The sequence below is a fragment of the Achroia grisella genome, unplaced genomic scaffold, assembly GCF_030625045.1.
Source record: "Achroia grisella isolate CSIRO2021 unplaced genomic scaffold, CSIRO_AGI_Agris_v1 utg900, whole genome shotgun sequence".
Taxonomy (NCBI): Eukaryota; Metazoa; Arthropoda; class Insecta; order Lepidoptera; family Pyralidae; genus Achroia; species Achroia grisella.
In genome coordinates this window covers 474146-495848 of record NW_026713059.1, presented here as the reverse complement: position 1 = coordinate 495848, position 21703 = coordinate 474146, and the positions used below count along the sequence as shown (strand labels likewise).

Below are 21703 nucleotides of genomic sequence, written 5' to 3'. Positions count from 1 at the left end.
ATTTCACTTATGAGTACAGAATATGTATAACATTGAACAAAAATAATTCTTTAGGACTATACTTAATCTGACAGGATTATTTTTATTTGTTTTTTAGTTCTCACATCCACACAGCGCCATTTAGTCCCAAGCTAAGCAGCGCGCGCTTGGGTACGAAACAACTGATAGAAATACATGAACACATTTTTTTGTAAATACACACAAATAAACAATCGCACTCAGGAATACAAAATATTGTACCGAACGAGGAATCGAACCCACGACCATCAGAAGTAAAGCGATGTTCTAAACCGCTAAACCACCGAGGCCATCAATATTTACAACAATTTGAAACTCAGAGTCGAGGGAATTGAGTCTGTTCATTAGTAAACTTCATGATGACTATTGGGTGTGAATATCATCACAAGATTTACAATTGAATCAGTAACGAGTAAGACATATGTGTATAATTGTAAATCTGTTTACTGTGGCAGTCTCGTTGGTCTCGCCGTTTAGCACACCGCTTTACTTCCGATGGTTGCGGGTTTTATTCTTAGAACGGTGCAAATTTGTATTCACGAACATTCTTAATATCGGTTTGGTTTTTTTTTTCTATGTAAGTAGGTACTATTACTATGCCTAAACTATATATCTCCAATGGAGGTATGAGTCAATATGAACGCCTGTCACTTTTATCTATATTTTATCCATAATATAGGGAATATATCAGGAACAGCGCATAAAAATTATCACAGACATGTCATGTATTTTGTAATTTCTGTGATGTTGTTTGTAAATAAATATATATGTGTATAAACTTAATTCATCACAATATTTTTTATTGGGTTATTTCGGGTATTGTCAGGTGCCTGTAGCACCTGTAGCACTGCGATATACATAGATCCATTGTGCTCGCTTTTCAGAGTTCTCTAGACTAGCTAACTAACTAGATATTCTTGATAGCGATGGTTTTTATCTCCTCAAGATAGAATGTAATCTTTCCAAAGGAGATATTTCGTTTATGCATAAGTGGGCTACAACCACATAGGATGTGTAGTGTGGCGTTTGGCAAAAACTCCAGATTCATCAATAAGTTCTTTTATATTATTTCATATACGAGTACATAAAAAACTTCCAGACTTCATCTTATTTCTTAAGTTTAACGAATAATTTAAAATGCCGGATGATGCCGTCTTCGCAACAGATCTAACTTTAGTATTAAAATCTCAGAAGTTACAAGTGCGGCAGTATACCTGCTGCTGCATGTTTTTAGAACTATAGTCCTCCAACTTTTTAGGACTATGGTACTAAAAAGTTAACAAACAGATAGATACTTTTGAACTTATTCTAATGTACTGTAAAGTTTTATCAAAATCCGCTCAGTAGTTTTTGCGTGAAAGCGTAACAAACATCCATTCAAACTCACAATTTTTCGCGTTTATATTAATAGATGTATAGAGTATAAATTACAAATGTTGTGGACTTGAGTTGTAGCGAATATCAGATTTAATCAATTTATTCCTTTTTTTCAATTAATTTAATAAATGTTTATTGTTTACCAATTAAAAATTCATGGAAGAGTTGACCCATATCAAAATTTCAAAATTACTGATAGGCCTAAAAAAATATTTAATCACAAAATATATACTTAATTACTTTTGTAATCGTTACACAGGTGTTTACTGATAGATATTTATAGGTTATCTATACATATAAATAAAATTGGAGTGTCTGTTTGTAATATTGAAATAACCGTTTTTACTACGTGCATATGAATATAAATACGGTACATACACCAAAATAATATTTTTCACAATTTTTGTCTGTCTGACTGTCTGCTTGTTCCGGCTAATTTCTGAAATGGCTGGACCGATTTTAACGGACCTCTTATTGGCAGGTAGCTGATGTAATATCATGTATTACATCAGCTACCTGCCAATGTCATATCATCTGATGATTATCCTTTTCAGGAGCGCTCCGCTAACGTATACGGTTAGTGCAGGCAGGAACACCATTCCATTATCATTCATATAAAAAAAATATCCCATTTATACATATTTGAGAATTACTGGAATGGTCTATAAAGAGAGAAATTAAATAGATGTATTTACCAAACGGCATGTAATCACAGACAAAGATTCCCCTCCGATCGATCCCCTGTCAATTTTTTTTTTGTTATATGGAGGATAGTGGAATGGTGCACCCGCCTGCGCTAACGATTTACGCTGGCGGGGCACCAGTGGAGGATGATAAGATGAGCATGAGGTCAGGTCAGTTAGCCCATCGTGACAAATTTAACAAGAATTTATCACGATGGTTTCCAGGGAGAACCGCGTGGAGGTCAACCTGACATGGTACATTGCTGGCAATGAGATCATTAGTCCACATTACTAACAATCCCCTTTCCCCCTCCCCCTGTCCAATTCAAACGGGGATCGATATTACAACGGCCTGAGCCGAGGTTCGAACCCCTAGCGGTACCCTCAGACTAAAGTCGTATCCGCGGAAGTTGGCCTTTAGCCGCTCCATAAGTCCATCCGCGGGATCCATTGGAGTGACGTCTGCACTCACCTATCGTCAAAAAAAAGACAAAGACGCATATAAAGAAACAGAAAACAGTTTTACCTACAATTAACTAACCCTATATATTACAAATAAGTACAACAAATAGAATAGTTCGCAAAAAAAATCAGAAAATAGACGGAATCAGATATGAGAATACTAAATAAATCCTTGCATTTTATGCGTTGATATTTGTCGATGAATTCACATTCAAAATATTTTATCATAAGTTAAGTGAAATTAGAACAATGCAGCTTGGTTTCAGTGCCATTGTAAAGTATAACGAACAGTACAAACTTTCAGTTTTATACACTGAAAATAGTTTGCCTGAAATAAATTAGGAGCACGCTATCTTTTTAGAATGTACAAATTTAAATGCACCATTTTCTGTTGGCATAACAACAAATTTTATTGACGTCATTTCTTTTAAGTTATAGTATATTGGACTTTAAAACTAAAGGCTTATACTATAAAATTGTGAGTTAAGTAATAATTAAAAAGGGAATGCACATGAAATAGAAATAGATTTCAATAAGATTGTAGAATCAAAATGCCGAAGTTTACTCGAAATACTACAGCATGGGGTTTTTTAAGAAGGGTATATTAATGTTTCTTAAAAGTTGGCAGCGTACACGTGACACCCTTGGTACTTCAGTCTTCCATAGGCTACGGTAACCGTTGACCATGAGATGGGCCGTATGCTTAATAATTAGCATGGCAGCCGGTGGTATTAGTAACGCATGACGGGAGCCACTGGCTTCACGTGATGACGTGATATCCGTAATGATAATTGTAGAAGTGTATAGGAGATGGCTTTTTTAATATGTGATAATGTTATTTTGCCTTTCTGCTCTGGCGGGACACAAGTGTAGCACAATAATATGAGCACGAAGTAAGGTCACTTAGTCACTCGTGATGTATTAGCAACGATAAGGTACAGACAGAACCACGTAGAGGTCATCTGACACACTTGTCACCGTTACTGACAATCCCCTCTACACCCCTATAACAAACGTTTGCCACTTACCATAAGGTAAGCCAGCAGTATGTTTGCTATTCTATTTAATAAAACTATTTTAAATGGTCAGTGTTAATTGGAACCATCTGTTTCTTACTTATTAAAGGTTGTTTATACACTAAAAGTCATTTTAATAGACAAAAATGATAAAGTTATAGAAGATATCGAAGACGACGTATCTTTGGTGGATGGATTGGTGGATGGTGGGTGGATTATTCTCTCTCTTGTTATTATTATTTAAATATAACAATTAATAATTTTTTTTTAATTATATTGTTCCAGGCTTTGCAATGACGTTGCGTCGAAGAGGAATCACACACTGAAACCTAGGGTGGTACTGCCTGAAAACTATGTTAAAGGTAAGCGAATTGTAATCCAAATCTGATCAACGAGATTATTATTATAAACTAACTGAACCGGCAAACGTTGTTTTGTCATATAAATTAATATTATATAAATATAACATAATTAAAAAATAGGTGTTGCTGCTAAAAGAGTGAAAATTTTGAATTGAATAAAAATAAAATGACGTTTGTTAGTCTCGCTAAAACCCAGAACGATTGGACCGAATTGGCTAATTTTGGTTTTGAAATATCTGTAGAACTCCAAGGAAGGTTTAAGTGGTGAGAAAATATGAAGAAATTGCATGTAAAATAGTAGAAACTACAATTTTATTTTCCCGTACAAACTGTTCTAATCTGTCAAAGTACTTTCTGTACTAATCTGTACTTTCGGAATTTATTGCGTAACTAAGCTTCAAAAAACTTTTGACATATTATTTAATTCTGAGGCGGAACAGAGTTCACTCTGGTCATCTACATAATTAAAAATAAAAAATGTGAATATTCCAAGGTTATTATTGATATTAACTTTTATTTAATGTTTATAAACTCTCCACCATCTTTTTGTTTAGAAATGCGTCCACCAGCACGCAAAGGGCAGCCAGTTATGGTAGAATTCAGCATCTACGTGGTCGACGTGAATTCAATTAATGTTGAAGACATGGACTTCAGGTAAACTGTCTTGAATACATACTGATTAAAGCAATTTTATTTTAATAACATCTCATTTTTATGGATGATAAAGGAATGGTGCACTCGCCTGCGTGAACAGTTTGCGCTGGCGGGGCACCAAAGGAGGACGGTAAGATGAGCAGGAGGTCAGATCAGTTAGCCCACCGTTACAAAACCAGAAATTTATTACGATGGTTTCCAAAGGGAACCGCGTGGAGCGCAACCTGACATGGTACATTGCTAGTATTGGGGTTATTGGTTTTTTTTTATGGATGATAATGGTATGGTGCACCCGCCTGCGCTAACGGTTTACGCTGGCGGGGCACCAGTGGAGGATGATAAGATGAGCAGGAAATCAGATCACCGTGACAAAACCAGAAATTTATTTATTTATTTATTTATATAACTTCAATGCATAAAATACCAAGGTAAAAGTACATATGGCACACTCAACGCCTTACGGCATTTTCTACCAGTCAACCACAGGCTGTGCAGAGAAACTGTAGGCGGTGCAGATGTAATCAATAAGAAAAATAAGACCCATATCATAAATAATATACATTTACTAAACGTAAGTACATGGAAACATACATGTACAAATACATACAATATATATAAAGCTATAGATAAATATGAATAAAATACATACCTAAATATACCATATACATATCATATAACATACTTAATAGTCTGACAATGAAATAGCAACAGCAGATAGAACGTAACAAAAAAAAAACTAATTCTGGCAATTTATTACGATGGTTTCCAGAGGGAACCGTGTGGAGCGCAACCTGACATGGTACATTGCTAGTAATCATTCTCATTGACCTCCACCGAGGTGAACTTTGCGTGAAGTCATCTATATAGGTCAAGTACCTAGACATAAAAGCAAAGTACAAAACAATTTAAGGGTTTAAAAAAGTCCTTTGACGTTTTTTAATTATGAATATATTAGCCTCACAGAATTACCAGTTCGGTAACCCTGGAGCGGACGGGTTTCCATGACAGATTTTCTCAAGTAAAAAACAAAATAAAAAATAGTGAGACTAATACTCACGCAAACGATTTTTTCAAAGCCTACCTCGGTAACTATGTCTTTTATAATATTAATTGGATAATAGGATAGATTTAATTTAAGCAAGAAACATATTATATATTATAATATATTCGCACAATGGCGGCTTATCTTGTTGAGAGATATCTTCATGTCAGCCTTTGAGAAGATACTTAGGATTTGTATCTAAGTCATTATGTGATAGTATGTGAGTGGGAATCGGCTAATGAGATTTGATATATATATATATGTACCTTATCTATAGATTATTAGCAAAGTCAGGTAACCTTCTAACTGCTAGAAACTCGGGGAGGATGTTTTGTTTGTTTTGATTTGGTAGTTTTTTTTTATATGTTTTAGAATTATTTTGACGTTCTGTTTTTATATACCGATTGTTTTCTAATGCCACATTCCTTGTCTTGTTGTTTTTGCTCTTCTAGCTGTATATACATATTTTCTCACTTAGAAACGTGTCTCTTTTTAAACCAGTTTAATATAGTCCTTCCGTCACTTTGAACCTTTTTTTTAATAACCAGTTTTATTACATTGTATACTTATGGAGGTGTTTATGTTTAACATCAAGTGAAAATCCTGTGCATGCACAGGATTACTTGCACAGATTGATGTGCACGTTTGTAATTCAAGCTATATAAGTATAACCATATAATTACTTTTATAAGATTTTGATCATTATTGTTTGCGATCGCCAATAGCCATTTAATATTAAATAATTAAAAATAAAATTATAAAATTCAAATTTGGAACGTCAGGCATGGAACATCGTTGTTATTTTATTTAACTTTATATACATTTTTGCACTCCTTGAACATTCCGTGGCGTCACTATTAAATTCTGTGTACAATATGTTCACACCATTTTTTATTTCAATAATAAAACATCTTAAACATTGCAATATTCCTCCAGCAATTATTATATAATTTATCTTGTTAATTTTATAAGGGCTTTAGAGGTCATTTTAAAAATTAAGGACGTTTTTATACTGAACTATGATAAATAATGTTTTATTAGGATTAAGCAAATAAATAACGCCTGTCAATAAAGGTCATGCACGACGTAATATAATACTGTTATTGCCAATTACCAAAATGTAGGCGCTTCAAATAGCTGCATGTTATATTCTATTCATATTATATCGATGTTTCCATCACCAGAGATATCAGACATGTAAATTGGCACACAAATATTATTCATGACGTCCAGATTCGAACTATCAAACTTAGGTTTGATGATTAGATAGTAAACTACTGATCACGATGTTCTTTAAATCTTTTTGTTTTGCTTTGTGTTTGAAATAGTAATAACAAAAGTACAAACAATCTTAAAATGGTAATCAACCAGTTATCAGAAAATCTATATAGAAAATTATTTTCTAAAATATACCCCTAATTGATATCATTAATAATAACAATGACTCATAGAATTATTGTCTGTCTGTATAAATAGGATTTCATTAATATAAAACAATAATATTAATTGAGAGTAAATGTTAAATATTATTTTAATAAAATATGAATATCATATTCTAATCTCTAATTATAATTGAAAAAGTTTCCCGCTCGCCACCTTTGAAGGTTTTCAATCCCACACCATATTTGAATATTATTATAATTTTTGTAGTGCAATAATATTTCTATAATAAAAAAACCTTGACCACATCACCGTCATATACATGAAAGCACTATACACTTCACACACTTCTTCTTCTTCTTTCGTTTCAACGGCAACTAAATACATATATTTAAGTATATTTTCCCCAGAACGCCGCGACGACCCTTGCGCATTCCGTCGCATTTTTTAGGTCTTCCTTTGTGCAGGTTACTGGGCACAAAGGACAAGTCAATAGGTGTGCCATAGTCTGGGATGGCGCTCCGCAGTCACAAGCCTCCCTTGAAGCGGCACCCCACTTTACCAAGTTGTATCTGCAGCGGCCCATCTGAGTTCGTAGTCTGTTGAGAGATTTCCAAATGGGACATTGCAGGTCGCTACCTGGGGGCAGGTGTTAGGCTGGTTGAATAACATCCAAAGTAGCAGGACGATTAATATCTATTACTGTATTTATTTCATTGAGTCAGGAGTAATTTTTTTTGTAAATACATACATAATATTCATGGAAAGTAGTTTAACATATGTATTTTGGTGCAATTTTCACTATCATATTGTGGTAGGTTCCGATAGGTATAGAAACAAAACAGTTACGGTCTTAACTAGTATTTATAGTATACTAGCTGACCCGGCAAACGTTGTTTTGCCTTAAAATTAAAAAAAAAAATTTAGGGGTGGCCGATTCTCAGACCTACTCAATACGCTCACAAAATTTCAAGAGAATCGGTCAAGCCGTTTCGGAGGAGTATGGGAACGAAAACTGTGACACGAGAATTTTATATATAAGATTACGATATAAGTACTTTATGATAGTTATAACACACGAGGCCGAAGGCGAGGGCGTAATGGAGCCGAGTGTGTTAAATACGCACCTAAATCATACGACGTTTTTAACGCCACGCTGCGGTTAGTTCGAAATTTGAAAAAAAAAGTAGCAAATATTGCGGTTATGGATTTATAAAGCACTTTTGTTTTATGAGATGCTTTATATATTGAAAACCGGTGAAATTAGATCCACTTTACGAGCAAGTTTGAGAACAATACTTTATGGTAATACCCTTATAATAGGACGAAATTTGAACAATTGCATAAGTACATTCGATTTACAAAGAGATTTCAGAATTTACAATTTGAAATTATTTGAATATAGAACATGGAATGGGTTTAATAAATCATTCATCAAAATTGCGGTCAAGTGCGAATTAGACGCACGGCGAGAAATTTGTTTACAGAAAAAGATATTTTTAATAATTTAATTTAAAAAAAGAACTGTCCTAAACAAATGTGTATTGTAAAATATGTAAACATGTAATGAAATGACCTATTTTTATTGCTTCTGTATTATTTGTAGTACTGCAGTACCTACCTACAGAATACTATTTGTCTGAGTAATAAAACTGACGATAATATTTCTGTGCCTTCCTATCTCTTACGACTAGCAAAAAAAGAAGAGTCGTAAAAAAGCTTCTATACTTTACTATGGAATTCTAAAAATAATATTATATAGAAGTAAATGAAAAGAAGGTCGCATTTGAATTAGAACCTTTTTAAATGTTACAAATTATTTCAAATTTCGAAAGCCATTAAATCAAAAAGGAAAAATAACATGGAAATTTCCCGCGCTTTTACTCGCAACAAATGAGGAAACATTTTTGTACAATAATATTACGAGTGTACCTAAATCACTTAGAAGTAAATATTTGTTGTAAAATGTAACTGTAAAATGATATTTTCAACCCTATGTATGGTTACATAGATTGAATTTTGGTTTAAATTCGCCTAGAGGCAGTGCCAACTCTTAAAGCATGGTGTTTATTTACTCAGTATGTGTTGTACCTACAGGAATAAACTGTTTATTAATACTTTGCTTTATTTGCGCAATTTTTTTTTGTTGATTTGTTTTTAAACTTTTGTGTTTAATATACATTATTTATATTATTAACCGGAGCTAGTGCAACCTAGTCGAAACGTCGAGAGAGGTAAATTACCTTTATTTACGATAAAATTATTCGTTTTAAGACCCGGTTAATAATACATATAATTGCACAATTATTTTAAATATATAAAATGAATTTTATCAATTTAAATAAAAATTTTGATAATTATATATATTAAATAGAATAAACAAATATAGAAGCTGTATGTACATATTTTTTAATGTAATTTTTGTGTTATTTTAATGTGCTTGGACTTATACTGCGACCTACATAGATCTATTGTGCTCGCTCTATTTATTTATTTTATTTCAGAGTTCGCTATCTAGACCAGTCAGGGAAAACAATTGAAAGATATTCTTAATAGCGATGGTTTTTATCTTCTTAGCATATCTCCTACCGTCCAGTTCGGTATATAGATCCAATGTACTAAACCTGGCATTTTCTACTAGTAGACTCAACAGGAAGCACTGAATCACTAGATTCAGTGCTTCCTGTTTGGTTATTAATTTGAGATGTCCCAATTTTAGGTAACAAGGCACACCACAGAAAGATTCAATGCGATTTTTGCCCCTTACTTTGGCCTGATGGTCGGCATTTTCATTACCTTCAATGTTTGAGTACCCGGGGACCCATCTCAGTATAATATTATTTCTGCCTCCTACTTAATTTAGTAAGTATAGAGAAACAATCGATTAGAAAATATATACTATGCCCTACTTTGATAAATCCTTGAACTCTTGGTACAATAAACTGTTACTATTAGCAGTGACTTAATGTAATCAGACGTCAGATCTATTTTGCGAATTGATCTCCTACAGAAGATTAATCTTATGATATCTACATAGTAAATACCTATTTTGTGAAATTTCGTATCTTAAGCATATTTTAAAATTATTCGCGCTATTTTACCTTATCCATTTTATACTATTAGGTAAATCTATAACTAGATGGAGTGTTGACATTTCTTTTTCTTAAAGTTCGTACCTTCAGGTAAGTGTATTTGTGACTGACTTACTAATAAATAAATGAATAAAATGAATCGACAGTTTTTATAGAAATTGAAATGATGTTATTTTCATGTAAATCTAATATCCAATAAGTAATTTGTCTAACACTATACTATCTTTATGTACAATTTCTTTTATTTATTATGGATATTTTATGAAATAAATTATATATTACACAAGTATTTTATACTTGAATTTTTTTCCAAGTACCTACTTTTTCACAAGTTTGCTTGTCAAAAATATTACTATCAGAGAAACGATATGTATTCAAATTCTAATTTAAATTCAAAATATCTTTATTCATATAGGTCTATTACAGTCTCTTATGATATGTCAAATCTACCGACAGTTCGAAGTGATTTCGAGATGAGAAGAACTAACAAGAAATGTTGTTTACAGATTTATTTTTAAATTCTTCTAATTTGGAATTCGCTATTGTAATTTTGTCAAAAGCAAATAGTCTAATCAGTGTTCGTAATCCTAACAGACCATTCCCCACAAGCAGCACACGTTCAAGAGTATAGCGGATAAGTATATTTTCTATATCCATTATCCAGGATTAAACTTTAAGATGACAGAAATAAAATAAAAAGAAAAACAATATCAGAAATATTTCGTAACGTTTGAACAAACTCATTTATAAAAGTAAAATAAATCGTTCAGGCATGTCAATGTCATCTCATTTGATATTACATTTTTTCATTTCAAACTTGAATTGACTTTTCATAAGTACGCTTACGTTGAAATCGTGTCATAATTGTACGTTTGTTTGAAGGTATATAAGTAGGAATAATGACAGTTACATTTAACATTAAGAAGCATTATATTTTACCCTCGACTTTACTTGCTCTTTTTGGGTACTTTTCGCACCGCTCGCCATCGACAGGGAATTCATCTTCACATTCTAGAACCTAAGTGGTCTCGGACAAAGGGGAAAGGTATTGTTAGTAATGTGGATTGATAACCCTATTGCTAGCTATGTACCATGTCAGGTTGACCTCCACGCGGTTCCCTCTAGAAACCACGATGGGCTAACTGACCTGACCTCATGCTCATCTTATCATCCTCCATTGGTGGCCCGCCAGAGTAAACCGTTAGCGCAGGCGGGTGAACCATTCCATTATCATCCATAAAAAAAAGTGGTCTCGGACAATGCGGTCTCAGAGGAGCTTCCTCCCGCGTATACTTAGATTGTGGAATGAACTTCCTATGACCTTCTTAAAAAACACCCTGTGTAGTCTACAGGGTGTTTTTTAAGAAGGGTCCTTTCTTAAGGGTCGGCAACGCACACGTGACACTCCTGGTCTCAGGCGTCCATTAGATTACCATTTACCATCAGATGGTACGGTAACCATTTACTATCAGATGGTCCGTATGCTTGTTTGCCATCATCATAGTATGAAAAAGGTAAAATCACGGGTCTAGACTAGCAGACATACACGTTATAATATCTTCTTCTTTAATTGTACACTCTTGACAAAGGGATCGTGGCTTTCATGATAGTATGAGTGGATTCTCTTCATTGTCCTCCTTGGTGATAGTGTTCCTCGCAATTTCTCTCCATCTGGTACGGTTTTTGGCTGTACGAGAACATTGTACAATGGACTGATGATGGCCTCGGTGTTCTAGCGGTTTAGCACACTGCCTTACCTCCGATGGACGCGGGTTGGATTCTTCGCACGGCACAAAAATTTTTATTCATGAGTATGATTGTTTGTATCTTGTATTTACTAAATAAAAAAAGAAATATATCTATGTATTATATTTGTATCAGTTATCTAGTACCCATAACACAAGGTTTAGCTATCTTAACTTGGGTCTAGGTGGCGCTGTGTTCATTGTTGTAATTTGGGTATTTTATACGTACTATATTAGTAGTATTCACATATAAAATATTACATTTTAATGTCAATTTAATCCGTACTAAAACGATTTTACTATATGGTTCAGAGACTATACCAGGCGTCTAAGCACAACCGATGGCGACAGCTGGTCGATAAGATCGTGTAGAGTTGAGACTCTCAGTAGTGAGACGTTCTCTCACTGTTGAGAGTCGCGACTCTACAACGATCAAGAAGAAGAAGCAGGGACTTCGACAGTGAGAATGCAAGCACGTCGAAAGATTAAATTCCTAATGCTACACATCATGTAGCCGTTCTGATAAGGTCAGTCCATCACGGTGGTGATCGACCCCGAGAACGTTTGTCCTCAACTGGCCCTTAGATTATTAATTAGTCTCTCTATACAATTGCGGCTAATGTGAACAAAAAGTTGAAAAATAGTTTACGAATTCTCAAGCTTTGTTCACATAAGTTTTTGATGAAAAACTAAATGCTAAAACGCGAATGTACAGTCGACGATAATTCTCCCTGATGTTGAGTTCTTTAAGGATAGAAACATTGGTTCAACGAGCATTCCAAGGTATATGGAATTCACATTTAAATAAAAATTACGTACTTTCCCAGACCTAGAGTAAGTACTTTTATCCCAAATTTAAATACTATTATTACGTTGCCCCTCCTCTTTTACGAACCTGAATTTCATTATTGATTTGTATATATATTGTATGTATATGTATTGGTATGTGTACAGTATATATAATATAGATATATTTGTAAATATCGTGTATATGTGTAATTATTTAGTAATTTATGTAAGTATGTATGTATATAATTGATAAAGCACTGCCCACATGAATCTCTGTTTGCCCTATGGGTGACTGGGAGAAAATACCTCAAGGTGTTAAGTTCGCCATGTGCACCTTTATTTGTATATTTGTGTATTAAAATTTTAATAAATGTATATATATGCAGCATACGCCGTCAGCATCACATGTCGAGGAATTTGATCTATCGATGTGCTTGCATTCTCACTGTCCAAGTCCCTCCTTCTGCTTCTTCGTTCGTTCGTTTGTTAGATCGTTTCCTTACTGCTGAGGGCCGCGTCTCTACACGATCTTATCGACCAGCTGTCGCCATCGATTGTGCTTAGACGTCTGGTGTAGTCTCTGAACCATACAGTAAAATCGTTTTAGTACGGATTAAATTGACATAAAAATGTAATATCCTATATGTGAATACTACTAATAATAACATATAAAATACCTAAATTACAACAGTGTACACAGCGCCATCTAGACCCAAGTTAAGATAGCTAAACCTTGTGTGATGAGTACTAGACAACTAATATAAATACATAGATATATTTCTTTTTTTATTTAGTAAATACAAGATACAAACAATCATACTCATGAATAAAAATTTTTGTGCCGTGCGAAGAATCCAACCCGCGTCCATTGGAGGTAAGGCAGTGTGCTAAACCGCTAGAACACCGAGGCTGTTAAAATGTATAATATACAAAAATTAAACTAAAGATCATCAGAACGTAAGGCAGTGCATTAAAACATCAAAATCAGCCAGGAACTTTAACAATTTTTACTATAAAATAGCTTTAAATAAACCGTACGTATTTTAACAACACACTCGAAAATGTACTACAGACTTTTTTTTAATCATATTGCTTGTTACATATATTATAAATATTTTATTGATACATCAACCGTTGATAAAATATGTGAAGACAAAACCTACATAATGTACATATAAGTCCATTGATGTTTCGAATTATAAATTTTAATAATTCCCTTTAAAGGTAAAATCTGTCAAGCTAAAGCTTATTTCATCCAATGAATGTAGCTACTTACTGTACATAGAATGTATAATATTAATACTCTGTTAAGAATATATCAATGGGCTTATTTATAATACCTGAAATGAAAATGTTTGGGTAATTATTTATTCATTAAATCAAATATTCATACTAAGTAGAAAACGTTATCTGATGTTTGTTTACTACTATTTTTATAGATGAAAATAATATAATGGGGTGCCTGTGCTAACGGTTTATGCTGGCGAGGCACCAGTGGATGATAAGATGACCATGACGTCAGGTCAGTTAGCCCATAATAACAAATTCACTAAGAATGTACAGGGAGAACTTGATGGAGATATTCAGTGGATTACACATATACAGCAGCAAATATAATTTGTTCTCGTTCCGATCACAGTTGCACGTTACATATCAAATGTTACTTATTTTAAAGGTGATGGATTATACTTTTTCTTCTAAAATCAATGTGCCTAATACGGTCCCTTAATCCATTACATTTAAGACACTCTACATCTCTACATTTAAATAACATACATAATATAAAACAACATACTGAAGATTAAACAATAGAACAATAGAACAATAGTAGCAAAAAACATATCCAAAATTAAATCTGTTAAAATACTAATCCCTAATTATAGTTGGACCTATACCGGGGCTCATAACCTGATGGAGATATTTAGTGGATTACACATATACAGCAGCAAATATAATTTGTTCTCGTTCCGATCACAGTTGCACGTTACATATAAATTTAGCAACATGATTACTGATTTTAAATGTTATGATTTAGACTTTTTCTTATAAAATCAATGTGCCTAATAGAACCGCGAAGAGTTCAACCTGATGTGGACTGATAATCCTATTGCTAGCATGCAATAGGATTATCAGTCCACATTAATTACTTTTCAACAACAATTACTTTTCCCCCCCATTTTTTGAGTAGTATCACAGGACTTTCATGATTTTGTGATGTCGTAAAGCTGTTTTTTTATATAGACGATTGATACCACTTGTATTTATTTTTGAGTTCAAGATATAAGTTCTTATTTGACTATAACATTCCTACTTAGTGACTTTAAAAATAAAACCACCATATTGTTTTGATACACCAGTTCGATTTCAATGCTCAAAGTGAAAAGCATATATAAGTGAAAGAAGAAATTAATAGTCTTTGTGTATCGTTGCCGCTTCATAATGTTATTCTTCATTCCTATATTTATATATTTTTCAATATTTCATAAGTTTTTACATAATTAAATTTGTAATCAATTATTTATTTATTTAAAAAATTACATGCTGTCGGTAAGTATTGCAGTGTAATACCAATGCAATCAACAAGGCATATAAACGTACGTAATACATAATTATTAATAATAATTACAATAACAATAACAATAATAATTAATAACAACTGCGTGGCATTACGAAGGTACTATAATTACTTGCTACTTAGCACATCTAGGTAACTAATTGTCTCAATATAAAGTCTACAACGAAACCATAAATATTAGCATTCACAAGCCACTAATTGAATTTGTTTATAATTATAAAATTCATGAAAGGTATATAGGGTTTTGAATTGATTGTTACAATTTTACTGATCATGACAGCCTTTTGAATGTTATCGATAAATAATAATAGTATTAAATCTAACTTATGATTTTCATTGTAAACGAATCGGCCTTATCCACAAGTAATGAGGAAATAAATTTACCATTATTCCGTATTATTCTCGTAGACAACGTTGGAATTTATAAAAAGGGCGGTACCGTGATGGCGTAAATAACATTGAGCTGGTTTACACATAACTTAATTTGGGTTCTATTTTGACGCAGATCAGATTTTCCTTTATTACATTTTAGACAAAACAAACTATGTAGACGTCCCCCTATTTGAGACATAATCTTTCACTTTATCATAGTCACGGAGTTCGAACTGGTTGGTTACAGAGCTCACGGAGCTTTTTTTTTGCTATAAGTGAAAATATCGTTAAATGTGAAAGCCATAAAGTTTGATAATTAGAAGATCTTATTTTTTTTTTATAAAAGGACTAAAATGGTAATTTAAACAGTAAATTTTGTTACATCAACAAACATAGTGTAATAAGCCACCGGAAGTCTTTATGGTCGTCATTGTAACAATCATTTACTCAAAAGTGTTACTAACACTTATTCAATAAAAATGTCCTTAATCTAGTTTTAAACACTATAAATTGTAAATAGTATTTAATAATTTTGGTAAATTTTTAAATGTTTTTACTAATTGATATCTCGTTAAATTTTGTATTTGTAACTAGCTGTGCCCGCGACTTTGTCCGCGTGGAATTTAACTGTAATTTTCTAAAATAAATGTAGCCTAAGTTACTCCTTATTACATCAGATACTTGGCAATAAAAGTCCCATCAAAATCGGTCCAGCTATTTCTGAGATTAACCAGAACAAACAGATAAACAGACAGACAGATAAAAAATGTAAAAAAATGTTATTTTGGTGTAAGAACCGTATTTATATTCATAAGCATGTAATAAAAAACGGTTATTTCAATATTACAAACAGACATTCCGATTTTATTAATATGTATAGATGACAAATAAGCTGACGCTCTATCTAGTGGCAAGTGATAACCGTATAGGCCTATATACATGATCAGCACTACAACTTCACGTTATCATGTGACAGCCATGATATTATTACTCATGTATTTCCATTCTAGAGGAGTAAGATGTCATGCATCTTATCCTGTAATTTATATATGAAAATTATCCTTAAAAATAATGTTACAATAGAATTACTTTAGAATAGAATAGAATAGTAAATCATTTATTCAAATAAACTTAATTTAAGCACTTTTGAATAGTCAACATTTTTTTTAAATCTACCGCTTATCGGAAAGCTGTTTCATCACAAGAAGAATAAGCAAGAAACGTGTGTGTTGCTCTTTTAAACAATCCTTGTAAGTTCACATTTTACTAGTCGAAACGTGTGGATACAAACTACCAACCAGCAGTAATTTATTTAGGCTCAAATATAAAAACACAATAAGATTAAATCAGATTTAATCAGAGATCAATAATAATGACTTAAATAAATACTAATTACATTTTTATCCCATTTACAGAGTCGACATGTTCATACGACAAACTTGGAGCGAAAGCCGGCTGCAACTGCCTGAAGACATATTTGAAGAAGGCGACGATCACGTGACACTTCCACCAGAGTTTTTCGATAATCTGTGGCATCCGGATCCCTACTTCTTAAATTCTAAAGTCACAGGTACTATATTTTGTTTTTTTTTTAAGTCACCTAAATATAATTAGGCACCAGACATCTACTTATCATTTCACAATTTACTGTTAAGATGAAATCACTAAGAAATGTTAATAATTTGTGCAAATAAGTTGTCAAAACGCGACATGCTATAAAGGTGTTTTTGTATGATTATTACGTACATATATATTGTTGACTCACTAGCTATTTCCTGCGAAATTGTCCGTTTTATTGAGACAAAGATAGCCTATGTTCATTTTCAAGATACAATCCATCTTCATGCCTTCCTTCTTCCTTCATTAAGATTCACTCAGCCGTTTACTCTTGAAAAGTTAATAAACAGGCAGAAAGACAGACACACTTTTGTTATTGTTAACGTTAATATGGATTTGAATTTCATAATCCGTTTTGCGTCTATATGATTAAAGACACGCCGTACCGTAGTCACATCGCGTCTTCAAATTAAGAAAATTGAGTAATGAAGTAGATAATAGAATAGTTACTACATTGAAAACTTAATTCTGCCTAATTAAATTTCAGCACTTACATAAACTAATGACAATAATACGATAAGATAATAAGACATACAATTACATAAATTAATGTATATACAAACATAAAAAAATAAATCAAAATAAAATACAGCGGTAAAAATGGGCGGCCTAATAACAAAATATCGATTTTTTTTTCTAGGCAATCTTAGATTGGAGACGAGTGAGCAGACTTTAAGTATCCTATCTCTTAATCTAGGATACGGTCTATGAATACTTTATTTAAAATCTTTTAAACGCGATTCAGTAACTTAAATTAGCCAAACATTTTCACTATTACATTTATATATTACTGGCTAAATATCAAGGTATTATTTGCGTGAATTACGTTAAAAAATATCCTCTAAACGACTCAATTACATGCTTTATTTGTATACAACATTTCAGTCAAATACGTTCAGCCATTTAAGCATTAAACCAGTTCAGATTGGACGTATCCTTGTTTGCCAACATAATAAATAAAAAAAATTTAAAGAGAAGTAAACATTCCAACATCTTTATAAACTACGATAATTCATATTATAAGAGTAGATAAAATACTAGTAAGTACTAGAGATAAGTTACAAGCAAAAATAACTTAGTGCCAAGTTGTTCCACTAACTCAGGGCCCTGGTGAACATTAATCTTATTGAAATCTCAAATCTCCAACTTCGTTTTCTGGCAACATTGCAAACATTACATGTTTATATTCCGTATTTATCTGTACGAACTTGTTAAACGCCTCTCGGCAAAGTAAACATATCAGGAAATAATCCCATTTCTTCCTAAATACCCTGAATTCCTAAGTACTTACAGTTTAACTCGCTACATAGTTAGATTAATTTCATTTCACTTAAAATGCTGTATTCAGCTTTCTTTTCTGTAACTCAAATACATTACTTATTGGATTTGCATTATTTTGTTTAATTCGGCACAATTAGCATGTGTGAGACCATAAACATTCAGTGCAGAAACCTGGTCACCCCTTCCAGAAATGTTACGGCCTTCCCCACTAGTGATAAAATTCCAACCGTTATTAGATCTACATTCATATTGCGACACGTGTTTCGCCTCATCAACGAGGCATCATTAGGCAATTAATAGAGTTTGCATGTAATTTGGAAGCCTAGTGTTGACTGTTCGGCGATCAGACTACGACTAACTGGTATAGCAAAAATGTTGTTGAACTAATTGATAGTAAATCATCATCATCATGCTTCTTCCTTACACCATTAATTTGTTCGGCATTATATGTTCTTGTCTTCCATTCATTCCTGTTCGTAGTCTTCTCGTTGTTTACTCTCTTTCTTGCTATATCATCTTTCACACAATCCATCCATCTCGTTTTCAGTTTTTCTCTGCTCCAATAGTATTCACATTTTTAAATAATACTATTTCTATTACTAATTAATACTAAATGATAACCATCAATACAAACAACTCCGCAGATATCGCTTCGTTATATGATGGCCATACCTCGTAATTCTACTCCATACCTTGTAATTTCTATAAATTAACTTTTCGTTTGCATTCTCTTTTTACTCAGGACGTTGTTAACATAAAATCATATATTTATTTTCTCGAATTATGTATTATTTTGCTTAATTCCTTGATTAAACAAAATAAAACAAATTCATTAAGTAAGAGAGAAATAATCAGTATCTAGTGGAGGAGACTGGCACAATCCACCTCACAACAGCTCACCTTTTGTTTCTACTGGCTGCACTTTTGGTACACAAGTGCAATGAACCTTCTACTTTAATTTAAATTACATGTGTACTCCGCCATGGAGTCTATGGGGTATAGGGTAATAAAGAGTTCTACCTGTTAATCGTCTTCTTCCTGCTGCGATCTTACCTATAAAAGATCACGATATTTGAGGTCGTCTTATCTCCTGCTATGGCATTGTCTATAAAATTTCAAGAAATTTAAGAGAAACCCCAAATCTGGCAACACTGATATCGTCTATTCAAGTACACTTACAATGCGTGTCTAAGCACGTACACACCACAAAGTCTAATCTTTTTCTCTAAGGAGTTTACGGGCTTTATTTAACGCCGAAACACGACAAAGTAACGCTATTTAGGCACTGTCTTCTGTCTGTACAACGGATGTTCTTGCGAGCGAGAAATCCTGCTTAGACCCTTTTTCTTTTGATCTAATTTAAGTAGCCACCCTTCTTATTAAGAGCATTAAAGTCGACATTGGCTAGATATTTAATCTTATACTCAAAGCACTTAGCAAGAAATCCTAGTGAAAAGGACCCGAAGTAATCTTTTACGAGATTAGTTGTTTCTTAATGTTTTCTTAAACAAAAGATATACGTACTTCCAATTTAATTACGCATACATTCGTAAGCATTATTTAATTACTGATAACGATTTCGTTCTCATGATAAACAGCGATAAAACGTACGTTTATATTATGTGTGACCAACAACAAAACAAATTATAGCCACGAATCGAGTACGGTTAATGACAAAATTGCAACTATCAAATAATTTATACATAATTGAATTTGTAAAAAATTATTAACAACTGCGTTGCATTATGAAGCTGCTATCACTGCTTGCCACAAAGCACATCTATGTACTTATCACAATGTAAAATATAAAACGAAACCATAATTTCTACAAATATTCACATTTATGATTAATTAATTGAATTTATTTATAATTAAAAGGTTCATATAAGCTATATAAACATTAAACAAAGTTTATCAAGAAATTGTTGTTACAGTTTTTTTCTGGAATCGACTAATGATTGTATAGATTCAATGTGATCGAATCAAAATCGAAAATACATCAAATAGTTGTCAATGTATATTTAAACATTCAAATCATGTGTTTGTTTTATTTTAACAACAATAAAGCAAATACATCGACTAAATAACATCTATTTGGCAATTTTCCATTAGATCACGATTTCGCTTCTATCAACGTTGTTCTGAATTGGTATTAGTAAAACATAAAAGTGAAGCCACAATTTTAAGTAGCAATTCCAAATTTAAAATTAGAATAATTCCAGCATTAACATTGGATGAAGTTTTGTGTATTAGTTGATAATTTAATGAGCTCTTTAATTTTAGGAGGAGCTTTGCATTATCGGCATCAATCGGCTGGTAGGATACCTCCCATAGTTTATTCCACACACAGATAACAAAATCACGCGCAACGTATTATGTATTATTCGCCATCACTAAATAATTTACTTATCACTGGAGCATAGCTTAGTTATATCCACCATAATTTGTTACTGATATAAAATTTATAACACATTTAGCAATAAGAAACCCACATCGAAAAGTAACGAAATATTATAGTATATAGTAGTAAATAAGTATCAAATTTTATAAATACTTGCACGTCACTGCCACAAATTTAGAAATCGGTTTTAATATATTGAAAGAGAAAATGTGAATATTGCAATAGAAAATAGTGTAAAATTTGGTAGATAGCGAACAGCATTAGAAAATAATATATATCTACATATAATATAATGATTATTAATTTAAAGAACAAGTGCTTTATTTGCTCTCTAATAAAAAATGTATATATATTTCTTTTCTTTGTAACTCAAAGAGAAAAGTCTACGGAAGTGAAACACTTTCTTACTTCTTTATTCATTTTATTCGTAGAATTATAAAGTCATTAAATTATTTAGATTTTTAAACCGTTATTTACTCGGACTCTGTTAAAGTTGAAATAAAAACAGCAGCCTGCAAAAAGGCTTATTACAAGATAGATAGGATTGTCAGATTAAATTGTTATTGTTACCAAACTTGTGTTTTCCTTAAGTTTGCGTTTAGATTAATGGCTAAAACTACATTCATAAATCTAATAGATTCGATGCCTAATTGGATATTCCTAAATATTCGGGTTGATCAATATACTTTTAAAGTTTAGGTATACTAGTTAAAATTATAAACGCCAAAGTCATGATTTCAATACTTTCTGACTCTATAAAATTTTGAGTCAGTTTAAAATCCTGACTGACTTTCTGGCGATTAAAATACCAATAATGAATGAAATTCAATACTGAAA

The 21703-nt window shown here is 32.5% G+C and overlaps 1 protein-coding gene across 1 annotated transcript in view; it reads left to right on the top strand.

The window, feature by feature from the left end:
* LOC131853248 (glycine receptor subunit alpha-1) overlaps positions 1-21703 on the top strand; it is a 54134-nt gene that overhangs the window by 19937 nt on the left and 12494 nt on the right. Inside the window, exons 2-4 of the mRNA XM_059204090.1 lie at positions 3842-3918; positions 4473-4572; positions 16983-17137. Coding sequence (XP_059060073.1) covers positions 3842-3918; positions 4473-4572; positions 16983-17137 — 332 coding nt within the window. The remainder of the gene's footprint in view (positions 1-3841; positions 3919-4472; positions 4573-16982; positions 17138-21703) is intronic.